Consider the following 15218-nt stretch of genomic DNA (forward strand, 5'->3'; position numbering starts at 1 on the left):
TGTCGGACAAGGTTCCTTCAGATGAGGAAGTTGCTGATCCCCTTCCTACTGATATTCCCTTGAGGACTCTGTCAGACGGAGAGGAGCCTAAAGCTGCTCAGCCCTCTATGGACTTTAAATAAATCATGCTGATTTTTAGGATCTTTGTCCGGATCTTTTTGTAACTGCTGCTCCTCGTTCGCCTAAACGTCAGAGTTTACACTAGACCTAGCTACTTCGAAGCCGTTGTTTTATAAGCTAGTGCTCTCTCGCTCTTCTAAGAGAGCTTTACGTTTGCTAGGCGACTGGTTAATCACCAGGAGGAGTTTGGGGGAGACAGCCTTTGCTTTCCCTCCTTTTAAGCTGGCTTATAGAGCGAGAGTCTGATATGACACGGGAGAAGTTCTCGGCTTGGGAGTTCCTGCCTCTGCCCAGATAGACTTCTCAAACCTCATAGACTCTCCCTGGCGCCTGGCCATGAGACACTCCAAGATTTTATGGTCGACTTCAGAGCTAGACCATCTCCTGTTAGGAGTTTTTTCGAGCGTTTGAAGTTTTGCTGTACAATTATGTCATGCATAAACAAGGCTTTCAGGGATGGCTCCAATGATCTGACAGCCACGTTCTCTGCAGGAACAAGTCCCTCAGGGATGGCTCCAATGATTTGGCAGCCATGTTCACTGCAGGAGTACGTAAGAGGCAAGTGCGCTCAATGTATTCATTGTCAAGACAAACTTCACGATGAAGTCTACCAGGCTGTCTTGACAGCATTAATGGAAGGCGACTGGATGGTCTCTCTCGACCTTCAGGAGGCATACTTCCACATTCCTATACACCCGGATTCCCAACCGTTACTGAGGTTTGTTTACAGGAATGTGGGGTACCAGTTTCGAGCCCTGTGCTTTGGCCTCAGTCCTGCTCCTCTCGTGTTTACGAGGCTCATGAGGAATGTGGCAAAATCCCTCCATCTATCGGGGATCCGAGCCTCCCTGTACTTGGACGACTGGCTTCTCAGAGCATCGTCCAGTCTTCGCTGTCTGCAGGATCTACATTGGACGTTGAGTCTGGCCAGGGAGTTGGGACTTTTGGTCAACCTAAAAGTCCCAACTGATCCCATCCCAGATTATTCTATATTTGGGGATGGAGATTCGCAGTCCAGTTTTTTTTTTTTTCGGGCTTTTCCGTCTGCCACCCGAATAGAACAAGCCCTGCTCGAAGTCTAACTAATGCTGAAAAGAGAACGTTTGTTCAGTCAGGAGTTGGAACAGTCTCGTAGGGACTCTCTCATCCCTGGAGCAGTTTGTCTCACTAGGGAGACTACACCTTCTGCCTCTCCGGTTCCATCTAGCCTCTCACTGGAACTAGGACAAGACGTTAGAGACGGTATCATTCCCAGTCTCCGAACCAGTAAAGGCATGCCTTAAATGGTGGGACAGCAATATCAGTCTGAGAGAGGGACTATCCCTAGCAGTCAAGAACCCAAACCACGTGTTGTTCTCAGACGCGTCGGATTTAGGTTGGGGTGCGACCCTGGACGGTCGGGAATGCTCGGGTCTGTGGACCTCAAGTCAGAAGAGCATGCACATCAACGGCAAGGAGCTATTAGCAGTCCACTTGGCCTTGATGATATTCGAAAGCTTCTTCGAAACTAAGTGGTAGAGGTCAACTCAGACAACACCACAGCTTTGGCGTACATCTCCAAGCAAGGAGGCACACACTCCTTCACGCTGCTCGAGATTGTAAGGGACCTTCTCTTATGGTCAAGAAATCGAGGCATCTCCCTGTTGACGAGATTCATCCAGGGGGACTTGAACGTCTTGGCAGACTGTCTCAGTCGGAGGGGTCAGGTGATACCCACGGAATGGACCCTCCACAAGGACGTGGGCAAGAGTCTTTTGGGCTACTTGGGGTCAACCCACCATAGACCTCTTTGCCTCCTCGTTGACCAAAAGGTTACCAATCTATTGCTCTCCAGTCCTCGATACAGAAGCAATCCACATAGACGCGTTTCTACTGGATTGGTCTCTTCTGGACTTATATGCATTCCCACCATTCAAGATAGTCAACAAGGTACTGCAGAAGTTCGCCTCTCACGAAGGGACAAGGTTGACGTTGGTTGCTACCCTCTGGTCCGCGAGAGAATGGTTCACCGAGGTACTTCAATGGCTGGTAGACTTTCCAAGAAGTCTTCCTCTAAGGGTAGATCTGTTACGTCAGCCCCACGTAAAGAATGTCCATCAAAGCCTCCCCACTCTTCGTCTGACTTCCTTCAGACTATCGAAAGGCTCTCAAGAGCTCGAGGCTTTTCGAAGGAGGCAGCCAGTGCGATTGCAAGAGCGAGGAGAGCTTCTACCATTAGAGTATACCAGTCGAAGTGGGAAGTCTTTCGAGACTGGTGCAAGTCAGCATCTGTGTCCTCGTCCAGTACCTCTGTAGCCCAAATCGCAGATTTTCTTTTACATCTGAGAAATGTTCGCTCCCTTTCAGCTCCCACGATTAAGGGCTACAGGAGCATGTTGGCTTCGGTCTTTCGACATAGAGGCTTAGATCTTTCCAACAATAAAGATCTCCAAGATCTCCTTAAGTCTTTCGAGACCTCTAAGGAATGTCGTTTGGCAACTCCTGGATGGAACTTAGACGTGGTCCTAAGGTTCCTCATGTCAGACAGGTTTGAGCCATTACATTCAGCCTCCCTGAAGGATCTCACCCTCAAGACACTTTTCCTAGTGTGCTTGGCTTCGGCTTAAAGGGTCAGTGAACTTCATGCCTTCAGTAAGAACATCGGCTTTTTCTACAGAAAAAGCCACTTGTTCACTTCAACTTGGTTTCCTGGCCAAAAATGAACTGCCTTCTCGTCCTTGGCCTAAATCTTTTGATATTCCTTGCTTATCAGAGATCGTAGGCAACGAACTGGAAAGAGTATTATGTCCTGTTAGAGCTCTTAAGTTCTATTTAGCTCGTACTAAGTCATTACGAGGTAAATCTGAGGCATTATGGTGCTCAGTTAAGAAACCATCGTTGCCTATGTCAAAGAAGGCTTTGTCATATTTTATCAGATTTTTAATACGAGAAGCTCATTCTCACTTGAATGAGAAAGACCGATGTTTGCTTAAGGTTAAGACGCACGAAGTTAGAGCTATAGCAACCTCCGTGGCCTTCAAGCAAAATAAATCTCTGCAAAGTATTATGGACGCTTTTTGGAGAAACAAGTCAGTGTTCGCGTCATTTTACTTAAAAGATGTCCAGACTCTTTACGAGGACTGCTACACACTGGGTCCATTCATTGCAGCGAGTGCAGTAGTGGGTGAGGGTTCTACCACTACATTACCCTAATTCCAATATCCTTTTTAATCTGTCTCTTGAAATGTTTTTAATATTGTTTTTTGGGTTGTACGGAAGGCTAAGAAGCCTTTCGCATCCTGGTTGATTTGGCGGGTGGTCAAAGTCATTTCTTGAGAGCGCCCAGATTAGGGGTTTGATGAGGTCCTGTTGTATGGGTTGCAGCCCTTAATACTTCAACTCCTGGGAGTCTTTCAGCATCCTAAGAGGATCGCTGGGCTTCGTGAGGAAGACAGACTAATAAGGCAGAGTAATCGTCTAAGTCAACTTCCTTACCAGGTACCTTTATATATTTGGGTTTTGTTATGATATAACTGTCAAAAACTCTAAGCATATACGCTGTAAACTTAATTAACTCTGGTCTCTACCCACCACCATGGGTGTGAATCAGCCATTATATATTCACCGGCTAAGTTAAATATTTAAAAATGATATTTTAATTATAAAATAAATTTTTGAATATACTTACCCGGTGAATATATAAATTAAATGCCCCCCTTCCTCCCCGATAGAGACCCAGCGGGATGAGAAAAATTGGGTCTGTTTACATGTATATGCGGTATCTGGCCGATAGTTGGCGCTAGTGGGCACACCCACAACCTTCATAGCGATTGCTCGCGAGTTTTTGGTGTGTTTTTCTGTTGAGCCGCCGGAGGCTCAGCTATTATATATTCACCGGGTAAGTATATTCAAAAATTTATTTTATAATTAAAATATCATTTCTAATCAGGTCGTTGAATCGGTGGAACTTCAAGAGTTTAAACTTGCAGTGAATGTTTTTATGTTGAACAGGCTGACATGAGTCTCTTTTTATAGTTTATATATGAAAAATCTATTTTAATGTTGTTCATGTTCTTAAGATATTTTATTTCAATTGTTCATTATTTTTCTTGTAGTTTATTTCATTACTGTATTTCCTTTTAATCATTGAGCTATTTTTTCCTGTTGGAGCAATTGGGTTTATAGAATCTTGCATTTCCAACTAGGGTTGTAGCTTAGCTAGTAATAATAATGAAATGACTCAGATTTGTATGGTTAGGAAAAATACAAATTACTTAGAAAATTTAGGATTTCATTAATTCATCCATCCAGACCAACCCAACATCAATAAAGTAATCGGAATATAGCATTCTCATTAACTCTTTAAGCTTAGCTACCCAGGGTAAGCTTGCTTGGGTTGGCAGAGGTTGTAAGGATTGAATTTTTCCTCACACTTGAGCCTTGAGTCTTCACTTTGCACATGGTATTGAGCCATCTAAACAGGTTGTCGTATTTGATGAATTTGCACATTTGCCTTGAAAAATTGCAGTTCTACAATAGTCTAAGTTGATAAGAGAGGGTTATTTTAGTTTGAAGAATTGTCTCCACAACCATTTAGTGTAGTCTGTAATTATAGTGTATTGCATTAATTTGTAGAAATAAGGTGTACCTGTGAAAAATACCATGTACTGTAGTTTGCTCCTTCATCATTCAATCTAATTTTATTTTAATTTCAGGTGAATGCAGTCAAGGTGGAAAGTTACTGATTGACCAGCTTCATTATGCAGTTGCCCATCAGAATATTGTTTCTTAAAAGTTCACAATTAGTAATTCAAAGTTACTGTCATTCAGCAGAAGCAAAACTTATTAGAAACTACAGTGTTATTGGAGGTGTCTCATCAGCTGTGGTTACAAAATGCAGTACCTGGAAAGATCTGGCAAAGACTTTTCTTGAGAAAGCTACAAATAGTCCAGATAGTTTAGAAAACAAGTATATACCTATGAAAAGTAGCAAAGGAAAGTCAAAAGCATCAGAGGTAACATTGGCTTATTTTTTATTTTACTTTACCATAACATATCATTTTAAATATTTAACTTAGCCGGTGAATATATATAGCTGCAACTCTGTTGCTCGACAGACAAAAAACAGTAAAAACTCGCCAGCGATCGCTATACAGGTTGCGGGTGTGCCCACCAGCGCCAACTGTCGGCCAGATACCATACTCGATGTAAACAAAGACTCAATTTCTTCTCTGTCGACGTGTCGACAAGACGTACTTTACTCGCTGTTGAAACCTGGAGTTTTTCCCATCATATTTGGTGAAGTACTTTAATTTGGTTATGAGCTTTCGCAGTACAGGGTTTTTCTTCAAATAAATCCTTGAACTCTTTTTTGTATCGGATTCATTGTTGATGACTTAGATCGTTTTTTGGAATTTTCCCTTGACCAATTCAAAATGGCTGACCTTTCACAAGTTCCCAAGTTTAGAAAATGCAATGCTAGGGACTGTCATAGGCGTCTTCCAAAGGCTTCTCTCGACCCTCACACTGTTTGTTCCAATTGTCGGGGTAAAACCTGTCAATTGGAAGATCGGTGTGAGGAATGCGTGGGCCTTTCGGAATTCGATTTTATCGAATTTGAGAAGTATACACGCAGACTAGAGAGAGATAGGGTAAGGAGAAGTTCTTCTAGGTCGGTAGATTTTTCCTCTCCTCATGCCCCAAAACCTAATCCTTCCCCTGTAGTGGTTGTTCCTAACCCCCCTCCTAGCACTCAGGAACCATCGATGGCTGACATGATGCGTGCTATCCATGCCTTGGGGGAGAGAGTTGAGTCCCTTGCAAGTGACCGCAATCAACTCATGGCGGATGTTAAGGAACTAAAGTGCCAAAGTGCCGCGAGAAGTGATAAAGTGCCTAGTGTTTCTCAAAGTGTTGTGAACAGTGTTGCGCTTGAGGGTTCGTCTGTTCGTGCCTATCGTCCTCCTAGTCCGGGACCTCTTGCAAGCTCCCAAGCCAAGGGGAGAAGCAATGTCGTACGACTCATGGGTTCGAGAGGCCGTGATCAGCGAACAGACGTTCCCTCTATGGTATCAGGCGTATCTCCCCAAGATCGCCCCTACCAACGTAAGACGAGAGAGCCCGTTTTTACCTCGTCGTCCGAAGGTGTTTCTCGTAAGAAACTTTGGACCAAGGTCTCACGACCTTTGAAGCGTAAGTCGGTCCCTTCAGGACAAGTCCAACGTCCCGGTTGTAGCCACTGGGTCAGTTCGGACTCGTTGCCGTCATCTGATGACTGCTCGCCGCCTAAGAGAGGCAAAGCGGTACCGCCTCAGTTGTTCACCCCGTCTGTTGCCGCTCCTGCTGCCGTAGACCCTAAATGAGTATTGCTGGAGGACATGCAGTCCAAGCTTGCGTCCTTGATGGAGGACTTCAATGCGGAGAAGGTTGCTGCTGAACCTTCTGGCCAACAACCATCCAAGCGGTCTGTTGTGCGTCCTGTTGACGCTGAGGTAACTTTCTCGCGTCTACCAGTTGAGGTTGTACCCCCACCGATGCGACCCAGTGTGGCTTGCCAGCCGCACGTTGACGTTAGGCGACGCACGGAGGTGGTTGTTGACGTTCAGGACGTTCAACAACCATCAGAGGTGACTTGTTTTGACGCGGTGCGTCAACCTCCGCAACCCGGTATGGTGTTGACTGCACAACCCAGACGGTCTAAACAGTCTCGGGTGGACGCTGTGCGTCCTCGCGCACCCATGGTTGTTGACAGTTCACAGACTGTGCAGCAGTTCCATGACGTTGCGTCCGGATCCGTCACGCATGCACCAGTGCGACCGGACTCAGCGAGCCAAACGTTGCCCACCCCGTTGCCGTTTCCTCATCAGTTTTCGGATGAGGAACTATCAGATGAGGACGTTGCTGAACCACAAGAGGATCAACCTTCAGAACTTGACGAACCTAAAGCAACTCAACCATCATTGGACTTTAGAAAAGTCATGGCTGTATTTAAGGAGTTGTTCCCTGACCACTTTGTTTCTGTGGCTCCTCGTTCGCCGCCGTCAGAGTTTGTGTTAGGCGTGCCTGCTACCACACCTGCCTTTACTAGACTCGTTCTCTCTCGTTCATCCAAGAGAGCTTTGCGGCTGTTGGGAGATTGGTCAGAGACTAAGAAGAGTTTAGGAAAGACAGCATTTGCCTTTCCCCCATCTAAACTCTCATCTAGATCGAGCGTCTGGTATGCCACGGGAGAAGTTCTCGGCTTGGGAGTTCCTGCCTCTGCCCAGGGCGACTTCTCAAGTCTTGTAGACTCTCCCCGCCGCCTTGCCATGAGACGCTCGAAGATTTGTTGGTCACCATCGGACCTGGACCACCTTCTTAAAGGTATTTTTAGGGCTTTCGAAGTCTTTAACTTCCTAGACTGGTGCCTAGGAGCCCTGAGCAGGAAAATCTCTTCTGCAGATAAGGATGTTTCCTTGCTCATTATGTCCTGCATGGACAAGGCCGTCCGTGATGGGTCCAACGAGCTAGCCGCCTCATTCACGTCCGGAGTCCTGAAGAAGCGAGAGTCACTATGTTCTTTCCTGTCTGCTGGAGTGACGCCATGCCAAAGATCCGAGCTACTCTTTGCTCCCCTTTCCAAGAGCCTGTTTCCGGAAGTCTTGGTAAAGGAAATTGCCTTATCTTTAGTTCAGAAGGACACCCACGATCTAGTTGCGTCCTCGGCTCGCAAAGCTCCCCCTTTGCCTACATTGTCTGCTAGACCGAGGTTAGACACTCCAGCGTCTCGCTTTATTCTGCCCTTTCGTGGCAGAGCCTCCAGCAGAGGAGGTGCTCGTGCCGAAGGGAAGCGAGGGAAGAGGAAAGGATCCAAGTCCTCTAAGGGCAGAGTCTGACTGCCCACAACTTCAGACAGCAGTAGGAGCCAGACTCAAGAACTTCTGGCAAGCCTGGGAGAAGAGAGGCGCAGATCAACAATCTGTGAAGTTACTCAGAGAGGGGTACAAGATCCCTTTTGTACGCAAACCCCCTCTAGTGACGTCCCCCATCGATCTCTCTCCCAGGTACAGAGAGGTAGAAAAGAGACAAGCCCTGAAACTGGAAGTGTCTCTTTTGCTAGAGAAGGGAGCGGTGGTCAAAGTCTCGGACCTTCAATCACCGGGGTTTTACAACCGTCTCTTCCTAGTATCAAAGAAGACAGGAGGGTGGAGACCGGTGCTAGACGTCAGTGCTCTGAATGTCTTTGTCACAAAGACGAAGTTTTCCATGGAGACCACAATGTCAGTCTTAGCAGCGGTCAGAAAGGAAGACTGGATGGTCTCGCTAGACCTAAGGGACGCCTACTTCCACATCCCCATTCACTCAGACTCCCAACCTTTTCTGAGATTCGTCTTCGAAGATGTGGTTTACCAGTTTCGGGCCCTGTGCTTTGGCCTAAGCACAGCTCCTCTCGTATTTACGAGGCTGATGAGGAATGTGGCAAAATTCCTCCACTTATCGGACATCCGAGCCTCCCTTTATTTGGACGACTGGCTTCTCAGAGCCTCTTCCAGTCGTCGCTGTCTGAAGGATCTCAAGTGGACTCTAGATCTGACCAAGGAATTGGGACTCCTAGTCAATTTGGAAAAGTCGCAACTGGTCCCATCCCAAACTATTCTGTATTTAGGGATGGAGATTCACAGTCAAGCTTTTCGGGCTTTTCCGTCGGCCCCCAGAATAGATCAAGCCCAGTTTTCAATCCAGAAGATGCTGAAGAAAGAACGCTGCTCAGTCAGGCTGTGGATGAGTCTGGTAGGGACGCTGTCATCCCTGGAGCAATTTGTATCACTAGGAAGACTACACCTCCGTCCTCTTCAATTCCATCTGGCTTTCCACTGGAAAAAGGACAAGACGCTAGAGGCGGTCTCGATCCCGATTTCCGGAAAGATGAAGTCTTGTCAGACTTGGTGGAAGGACAATATCAACCTAAGAGAGGGTCTTCCCCTGGCTGTTCAGATACCCAACCACGTTCTCTTCTCGGACGCATCGGACTTGGGCTGGGGCGCGACGCTGGACGGTCGGGAATGCTCAGGTCTGTGGAACTCGAGTCAGAGGAGCATGCATATCAACTGCAAGGAGCTGTTGGCAGTTCATCTGGCCTTGAAAAGCTTCGAGTATCTCCTTCGAGGCAAAGTGGTGGAAGTAAACTCGGACAACACCACGGCCTTGGCGTACATCTCCAAACAAGGAGGTACCCACTCACTGACGTTGTACGAGATCGCAAGGGACCTGCTCATCTGGTCAAAAGATCGAGACATCTCCCTAGTAACGAGGTTCATCCAGGGCGACTTGAACGTCATAGCAGATTGTCTCAGTCGGAAAGGGCAAGTAATTCCTACCGAATGGACCCTCCACAAGGATGTGTGCAAGAGACTTTGGGCCACTTGGGGTCAACCAACCATAGATCTCTTTGCAACCTCGCTGACCAAGAGGCTTCCAATCTATTGCTCTCCAGTCCCGGACCCAGCAGCAATACATATAGATGCCTTCCTTCTAGATTGGTCACATCTGGATCTCTACGCATTCCCACCGTTCAAGATTGTCAACAAGGTACTGCAGAAGTTCGCCTCTCACGAAGGGACAAGGTTGACGTTAGTTGCTCCCCTCTGGCCCGCGAGAGAATGGTTCACCGAGGTACTTCGATGGTTAGTAGACGTTCCCAGAAGTCTGCCTCTAAGAGTAGACCTTCTACGTCAGCCACACGTAAAGAAGGTACACCAAAGCCTCCACGCTCTTCGTCTGACTGCCTTCAGACTATCGAAAGACTCTCGAGAGCTAGAGGCTTTTCGAAGGAGGCAGCCAGTGCGATTGCTAGAGCAAGGAGAGCGTCTACCATTAGAGTCTACCAATCGAAGTGGGAAGTCTTCCGAGACTGGTGCAAGTCAGTTTCTGTATCCTCGACCAGTACCTCTGTAGCCCAAATAGCTGATTTTCTCTTTTACCTGAGAAAAGGACGATCCCTTTCAGCTCCCACTATCAAGGGCTACAGAAGCATGTTGGCATCGGTCTTCCGGCATAGAGGCTTAGATCTTTCCAACAATAAAGATCTGCAAGACCTCCTTAAGTCTTTTGAGACCACTAAGGAGCGTCGCTTGGCTACACCTGGGTGGAATTTAGACGGGGTACTAAGATTCCTCATGTCAGACAGGTTTGAGCCTTTACAGTCAGCCTCCCTGAAAGATCTCACTCTTAAGACTCTTTTCCTGGTATGCTTAGCCTCGGCTAAAAGAGTCAGTGAGATTCATGCCTTCAGCAAGAACATCGGATTTTCGTCGGAAAAAGCTACTTGTTCGCTGCAACTTGGTTTTCTAGCCAAAAATGAGCTACCTTCTCGGCCTTGGCCTAAATCTTTCGATATTCCCAGCTTATCGGAGATCGTAGGCAATGAACTAGAAAGAGTCTTATGCCCTGTTAGAGCTCTTAAGTTCTATTTAAATCGTACTAAACCTTTACGAGGCCAATCTGAAGCTTTATGGTGTCCAGTTAAGAAACCATCCTTGCCTATGTCAAAGAATGCTTTGTCATACTTTATCAGATTGTTAATACGAGAAGCTCATTCACATCTGAGTGAGGAAGACCGAGCTTTGCTTAAGGTTAAGACGCACGAAGTTAGAGCTGTAGCAACTTCCGTGGCCTTTAAGCAAAATAGATCTCTGCAAAGTATAATGGACGCAACCTATTGGAGAAGCAAGTCAGTGTTCGCGTCATTTTACTTGAAAGATGTCCAGTCTCTTTACGAGAACTGCTACACACTGGGACCATTCGTAGCAGCGAGTGCAGTAGTGGGTGAGGGCTCAACCACTACAATTCCCTAATTCCATACCCTTTTAATCGGTCTCTTGAAATGTTTTTAATGTTGTTTTTTATGGGTTGTCCGGAAGGCTAAGAAGCCTTTCGCATCCTGGTTGATTTGGCGGGTGGTCAAAGTCATTTCTTGAGAGCGCCCAGATTAGGGGTTTGATGAGGTCCTGTTGTATGGGTTGCAGCCCTTGATACTTCAGCTCCTAGGGGTCTGTCAGCATCCTAAGAGGATCGCGAGGCTCCGTAAGGAAGACGTACTTACAAGGCAGAGTAATCGTCTAAGTCGACTTCCTTACCAGGTACCTATTTATTTTGTTTTTGTTATATTGATAACTTCCAAAATGAAATAAAAACTCTTAGCTTATACGATGTAAACATATTTAACTGGTCTCTACCCACCACCCTGGGTGTGAATCAGCTATATATATTCACCGGCTAAGTTAAATATTTAAAAATGATATTTTAATTATAAAATAAATTTTTGAATATACTTACCCGGTGAATATATAAATTAAATGACCCGCCCTTCCTCCCCAATAGAGACGCAGTGGGATGAGAAGAAATTGAGTCTTTGTTTACATCGAGTATGGTATCTGGCCGACAGTTGGCGCTGGTGGGCACACCCGCAACCTGTATAGCGATCGCTGGCGAGTTTTTACTGTTTTTTGTCTGTCGAGCAACAGAGTTGCAGCTATATATATTCACCGGGTAAGTATATTCAAAAATTTATTTTATAATTAAAATATCATTTTTACATATACCAGTTTTGCAGTTTACAGCTCCCTTTGGACACACTTATAGAAGTACAACAGTATTTTCACATGGCCTGGCATGTATCTAAGTTGGCCATGACGTCTAGTCATGGTTTCCACTGATTCCTTTGAATCTTTAGGAAGTAGTCAACACTTTGCCTACTTTCTTCATATATTTTTATATATTTCTAAGAATTTTTTTTTATTGACTCCCTTTCATTTAATTGTTTGCATAAGGATTATCTTTGATATACTGTACTAGAATGTCAAGATATTCTTTAATTTTTTTCTTTACTTAGATTTACATCATTGCATAAGTGCATTCCTTTTAGGCTAGAAGTGCTGTAAATGTCTCTTTCAAGTCAATTTCTGTAACAGCACAATTTTCCCTGTAAACAAACCCTTTTCATCATTATTGCCTACATTGGAATTTTATCATTAGAATTTTGCTTTCCTCAGTGTTTTGTTGAATGTTATTAATGACTGCATTCTGACATAGTATTTGTGTTATGATTATTATTTTCTCTTTTTCTTTATATGATATCAATCATATAAGCTTGCCACTGAAAAGTTTGATAGCTGCATATGTTTGTAAGAGCCAGTCTTAATTATGTTATGACATCTTTCAGCAGTAAGTGGTTTGATCTTTCTAGTTCATTGACTGGCTAGTTGAGGTGTGTGGAAGGGGGTAACATTGTATACTTTACAAGCAGAACCGCTTACTTGTTATTCTGCATTTATCAATTCAAAGTGTTTATTGCTGCTGTGGTCAAGAAATTCAACATTGGATGTGAAACTTTATCGTCCTTTAATTGTTCCTTCGCGAAATATAAACCATCTTCCTTTAAAAGGGAGATGTTTTACCACTAGTTGGACACAGTCATTAGAATCGCTTAACAAATGGTTAAATGACTGGTGGAAGGAGCAGGCAAAAGTCCTACCCACCACCAGCAGGAGTAACCTCACTTTTGTTTCAGCTATAAACGAATACAGTACTAATGTACTGTTTGCTCCCTTATCAAAATTTGTCGTTTGCTTTTTATTTCAGGAAGTGCATGCCTTTTGTTGTTAATGATTGATGTGAATAAGCATGATATTCGTACATGCCCGGGAAGGCTGGTATCAGTAACCAGTTCATGAATTAACCTTCTGTAGATCCACACTCCCTCTGCGTTTCTTGTAGGGGTTATAGTTGTTTGAAATTATTCCCTTGTTCCGAGTGCTGGCTTGTTATCTCCTGTGCAGTGGTAGGCGTATGCCCTGAAGGGGAAGAAGAGTGTTAAAACCTTTGCTGCTATCTGTCTTGGCAATGCCTTAGAAGACTCCAAAAAATTCTTTTGCCGTTTTGGTCTCCTCAGTGGGTATATCGGCTGCCATTGGTTTGTCTAAGTGGATTGTGTGTCAGGAGCAAGGAGACTTCACATCTGCATCAACTGGCTTTTTAGGTTTTGGTTGTGTGTGGGGTACTCCCAGTGTTTGCTGCACGCTTCGGAAGTTGATAGCTCTTTGTCTGTCTTTCATGCACTGCTGATGATGAGTTTGACCTAAGGAAGTCTTGGTCTTCCTTAAGTCTTTCAGGTAGGCCTTCTATGACTTTGTTGAGGGAGTCTGTAGCTAAGACTACACATCCCCTTGTTCCTCAAGTGGCAGTGTTCCCCATGGTGACATCAGTGGGGAAAAGCATGGTGGTGCCCCCAGTATCAGGGACTCCAGTGGTACCCTCCCCCATCCCAAGAGGACTGTCAAGGCTCGGGGAGTGATAACTGTGCTGGCGGAAATAGTTCCAGCACAAGGAGGTGACAAGCCTCAGGGAGTGATAACTGTGCTGGCGGAAATTGTTCCAGCACAAGGAGGTGACAAGCCTCAGGGAGTGATAACTGCTGGCGGAAATAGTTCCAGCACAAGGAGGTATCAAGCCTGAGTTTGGGTGTAAGTCGGCTTGGAACCGTAAATGTTTATATCCCCAGTGCCTGAGGTTAACCCATTCTCTTACTGAATAAATTTCTCTTCCACTGATATATAATTTTAAATATTTTATAAAATTTTCTTAAACATGAATAATTAAAGAAAGATAAAAAAAATGGTAATTTTTGATGAAAAATACATTCATCGATGATGAAGGGAGTAGAAAAATCTGATGTAAATTATGTCCAGAGGCCCTCAAAGGGTTAATTTCCATGTGTAGAGAATGAAGTTCTGTACTGTACATTATTGCTGTAACACATATTTTTGTGAATATAGCATACAGTTATTACAGTATGTTCAGTACTACTATATCTTAATTTAAATCAACAGATGATTAAAAGTCTAGAACATGACTCTTCTCAAGACCTTCAATCCATTAAACAACTAAATTTTAAGAAAGTTTTATATTTTGGTTAGGAAGCAATTTTAAGAACAAATCCTTTGGAGCAGTCTTGTGAGAGAGTCTTGTTTTAAATCAGTGGTTTGATTATGGCACTTTTAATAACACTGAAGGGTCTTTTAACAAAGTTTTATACCACAAAGAAAACTATTGAAAACTTTTAAAATTAAATTGACAATTTTTTTATGTCAAAAAGTCTTTTATTTTTCTTATTTTACAGGTACGACATATTGTTGATTATCGTAAAATTCGCGCTGTTGGAGGTAACGGCGGTGATGGTTGCATATCTTTTTTAAGTGTTTTTAAAGTTGAGAAAGCTGGTCCAGATGGAGGTGATGGGGGTAATGGTGGTCATGTTGTATTTCAGGTACAGTAAATTATTTGACTTCCCACTTTGAATGAAAAGTATTTATCCATATAGTATATATATATATATATATATATATATATATATATATATATATATATATATATATATATATATATATATATATATATATATATAAGGTTTCCTGTGGTTCAGGATATGACATTTGAAATAAGTCTGTATTCCAATATACAGTATTTTTTTAATGTCCTTTGATTACCTTGCATTTTTACTCTTGTTACTGATTAAGAAATGTATATTCATCTTTGAAAACCTTTTCTTATTAGTTTTTATTTTATTTGGAGGTCTGCATATGATTGCCTGTTGTCTGCTGAAAGAATAACTAATAACACAATCTGTGTGTCATATCCCAATATAAATGCTGAGAAATAAACAAAACCATTGGTATGGCTTATTGCGTTAATCTGCTGATATGTTGAAAAATAGGCTGGAATCTACTGATTATTGTGAATTAGTCGTTATGTCTGAACCTTCAGAAGTTGCATGTTGATAGTCTAGGTAGTGATTTTGGGTTGTAGTGATATTGAACAAAATATATTCAAGAAACACTTCACTAATGAAGAAAATACACCTAGTGGACAAAATTTAACCATTAAACAAAATGTACTTGATATTCAATGAACTTATGGTAAATTGTAAACAACAAATGGTCATCTACCTAGTCAACAAAATTTACTTGGAGGAAGAATAATAATGGACTTCATCATATCTATATCCCATGCCAGCTGAATCAAGCAAAATGGAGAATTAGGTTCTTTGCTATGGTAACAGTGATGTTTTACTTCATTTAAAGTTA

At 43.7% G+C, this 15218-nt stretch overlaps 1 protein-coding gene across 7 annotated transcripts in view; it reads left to right on the top strand.

Moving 5' to 3' along the window:
• Positions 1-15218, top strand: part of LOC137652255 (mitochondrial ribosome-associated GTPase 2-like) — a 65349-nt gene that overhangs the window by 5199 nt on the left and 44932 nt on the right. For all 7 annotated transcript variants that reach the window (XM_068385517.1, XM_068385515.1, XM_068385519.1 and 4 more), the window contains exons 2-3: positions 4815-5114; positions 14255-14401. In XM_068385517.1, coding sequence (XP_068241618.1) covers positions 4860-5114; positions 14255-14401 — 402 coding nt within the window. In that variant the 5' untranslated portion in view covers positions 4815-4859. The remainder of the gene's footprint in view (positions 1-4814; positions 5115-14254; positions 14402-15218) is intronic.

This window comes from Palaemon carinicauda, chromosome 13, assembly GCF_036898095.1.
Source record: "Palaemon carinicauda isolate YSFRI2023 chromosome 13, ASM3689809v2, whole genome shotgun sequence".
Classification (NCBI taxonomy): Eukaryota; Metazoa; Arthropoda; class Malacostraca; order Decapoda; family Palaemonidae; genus Palaemon; species Palaemon carinicauda.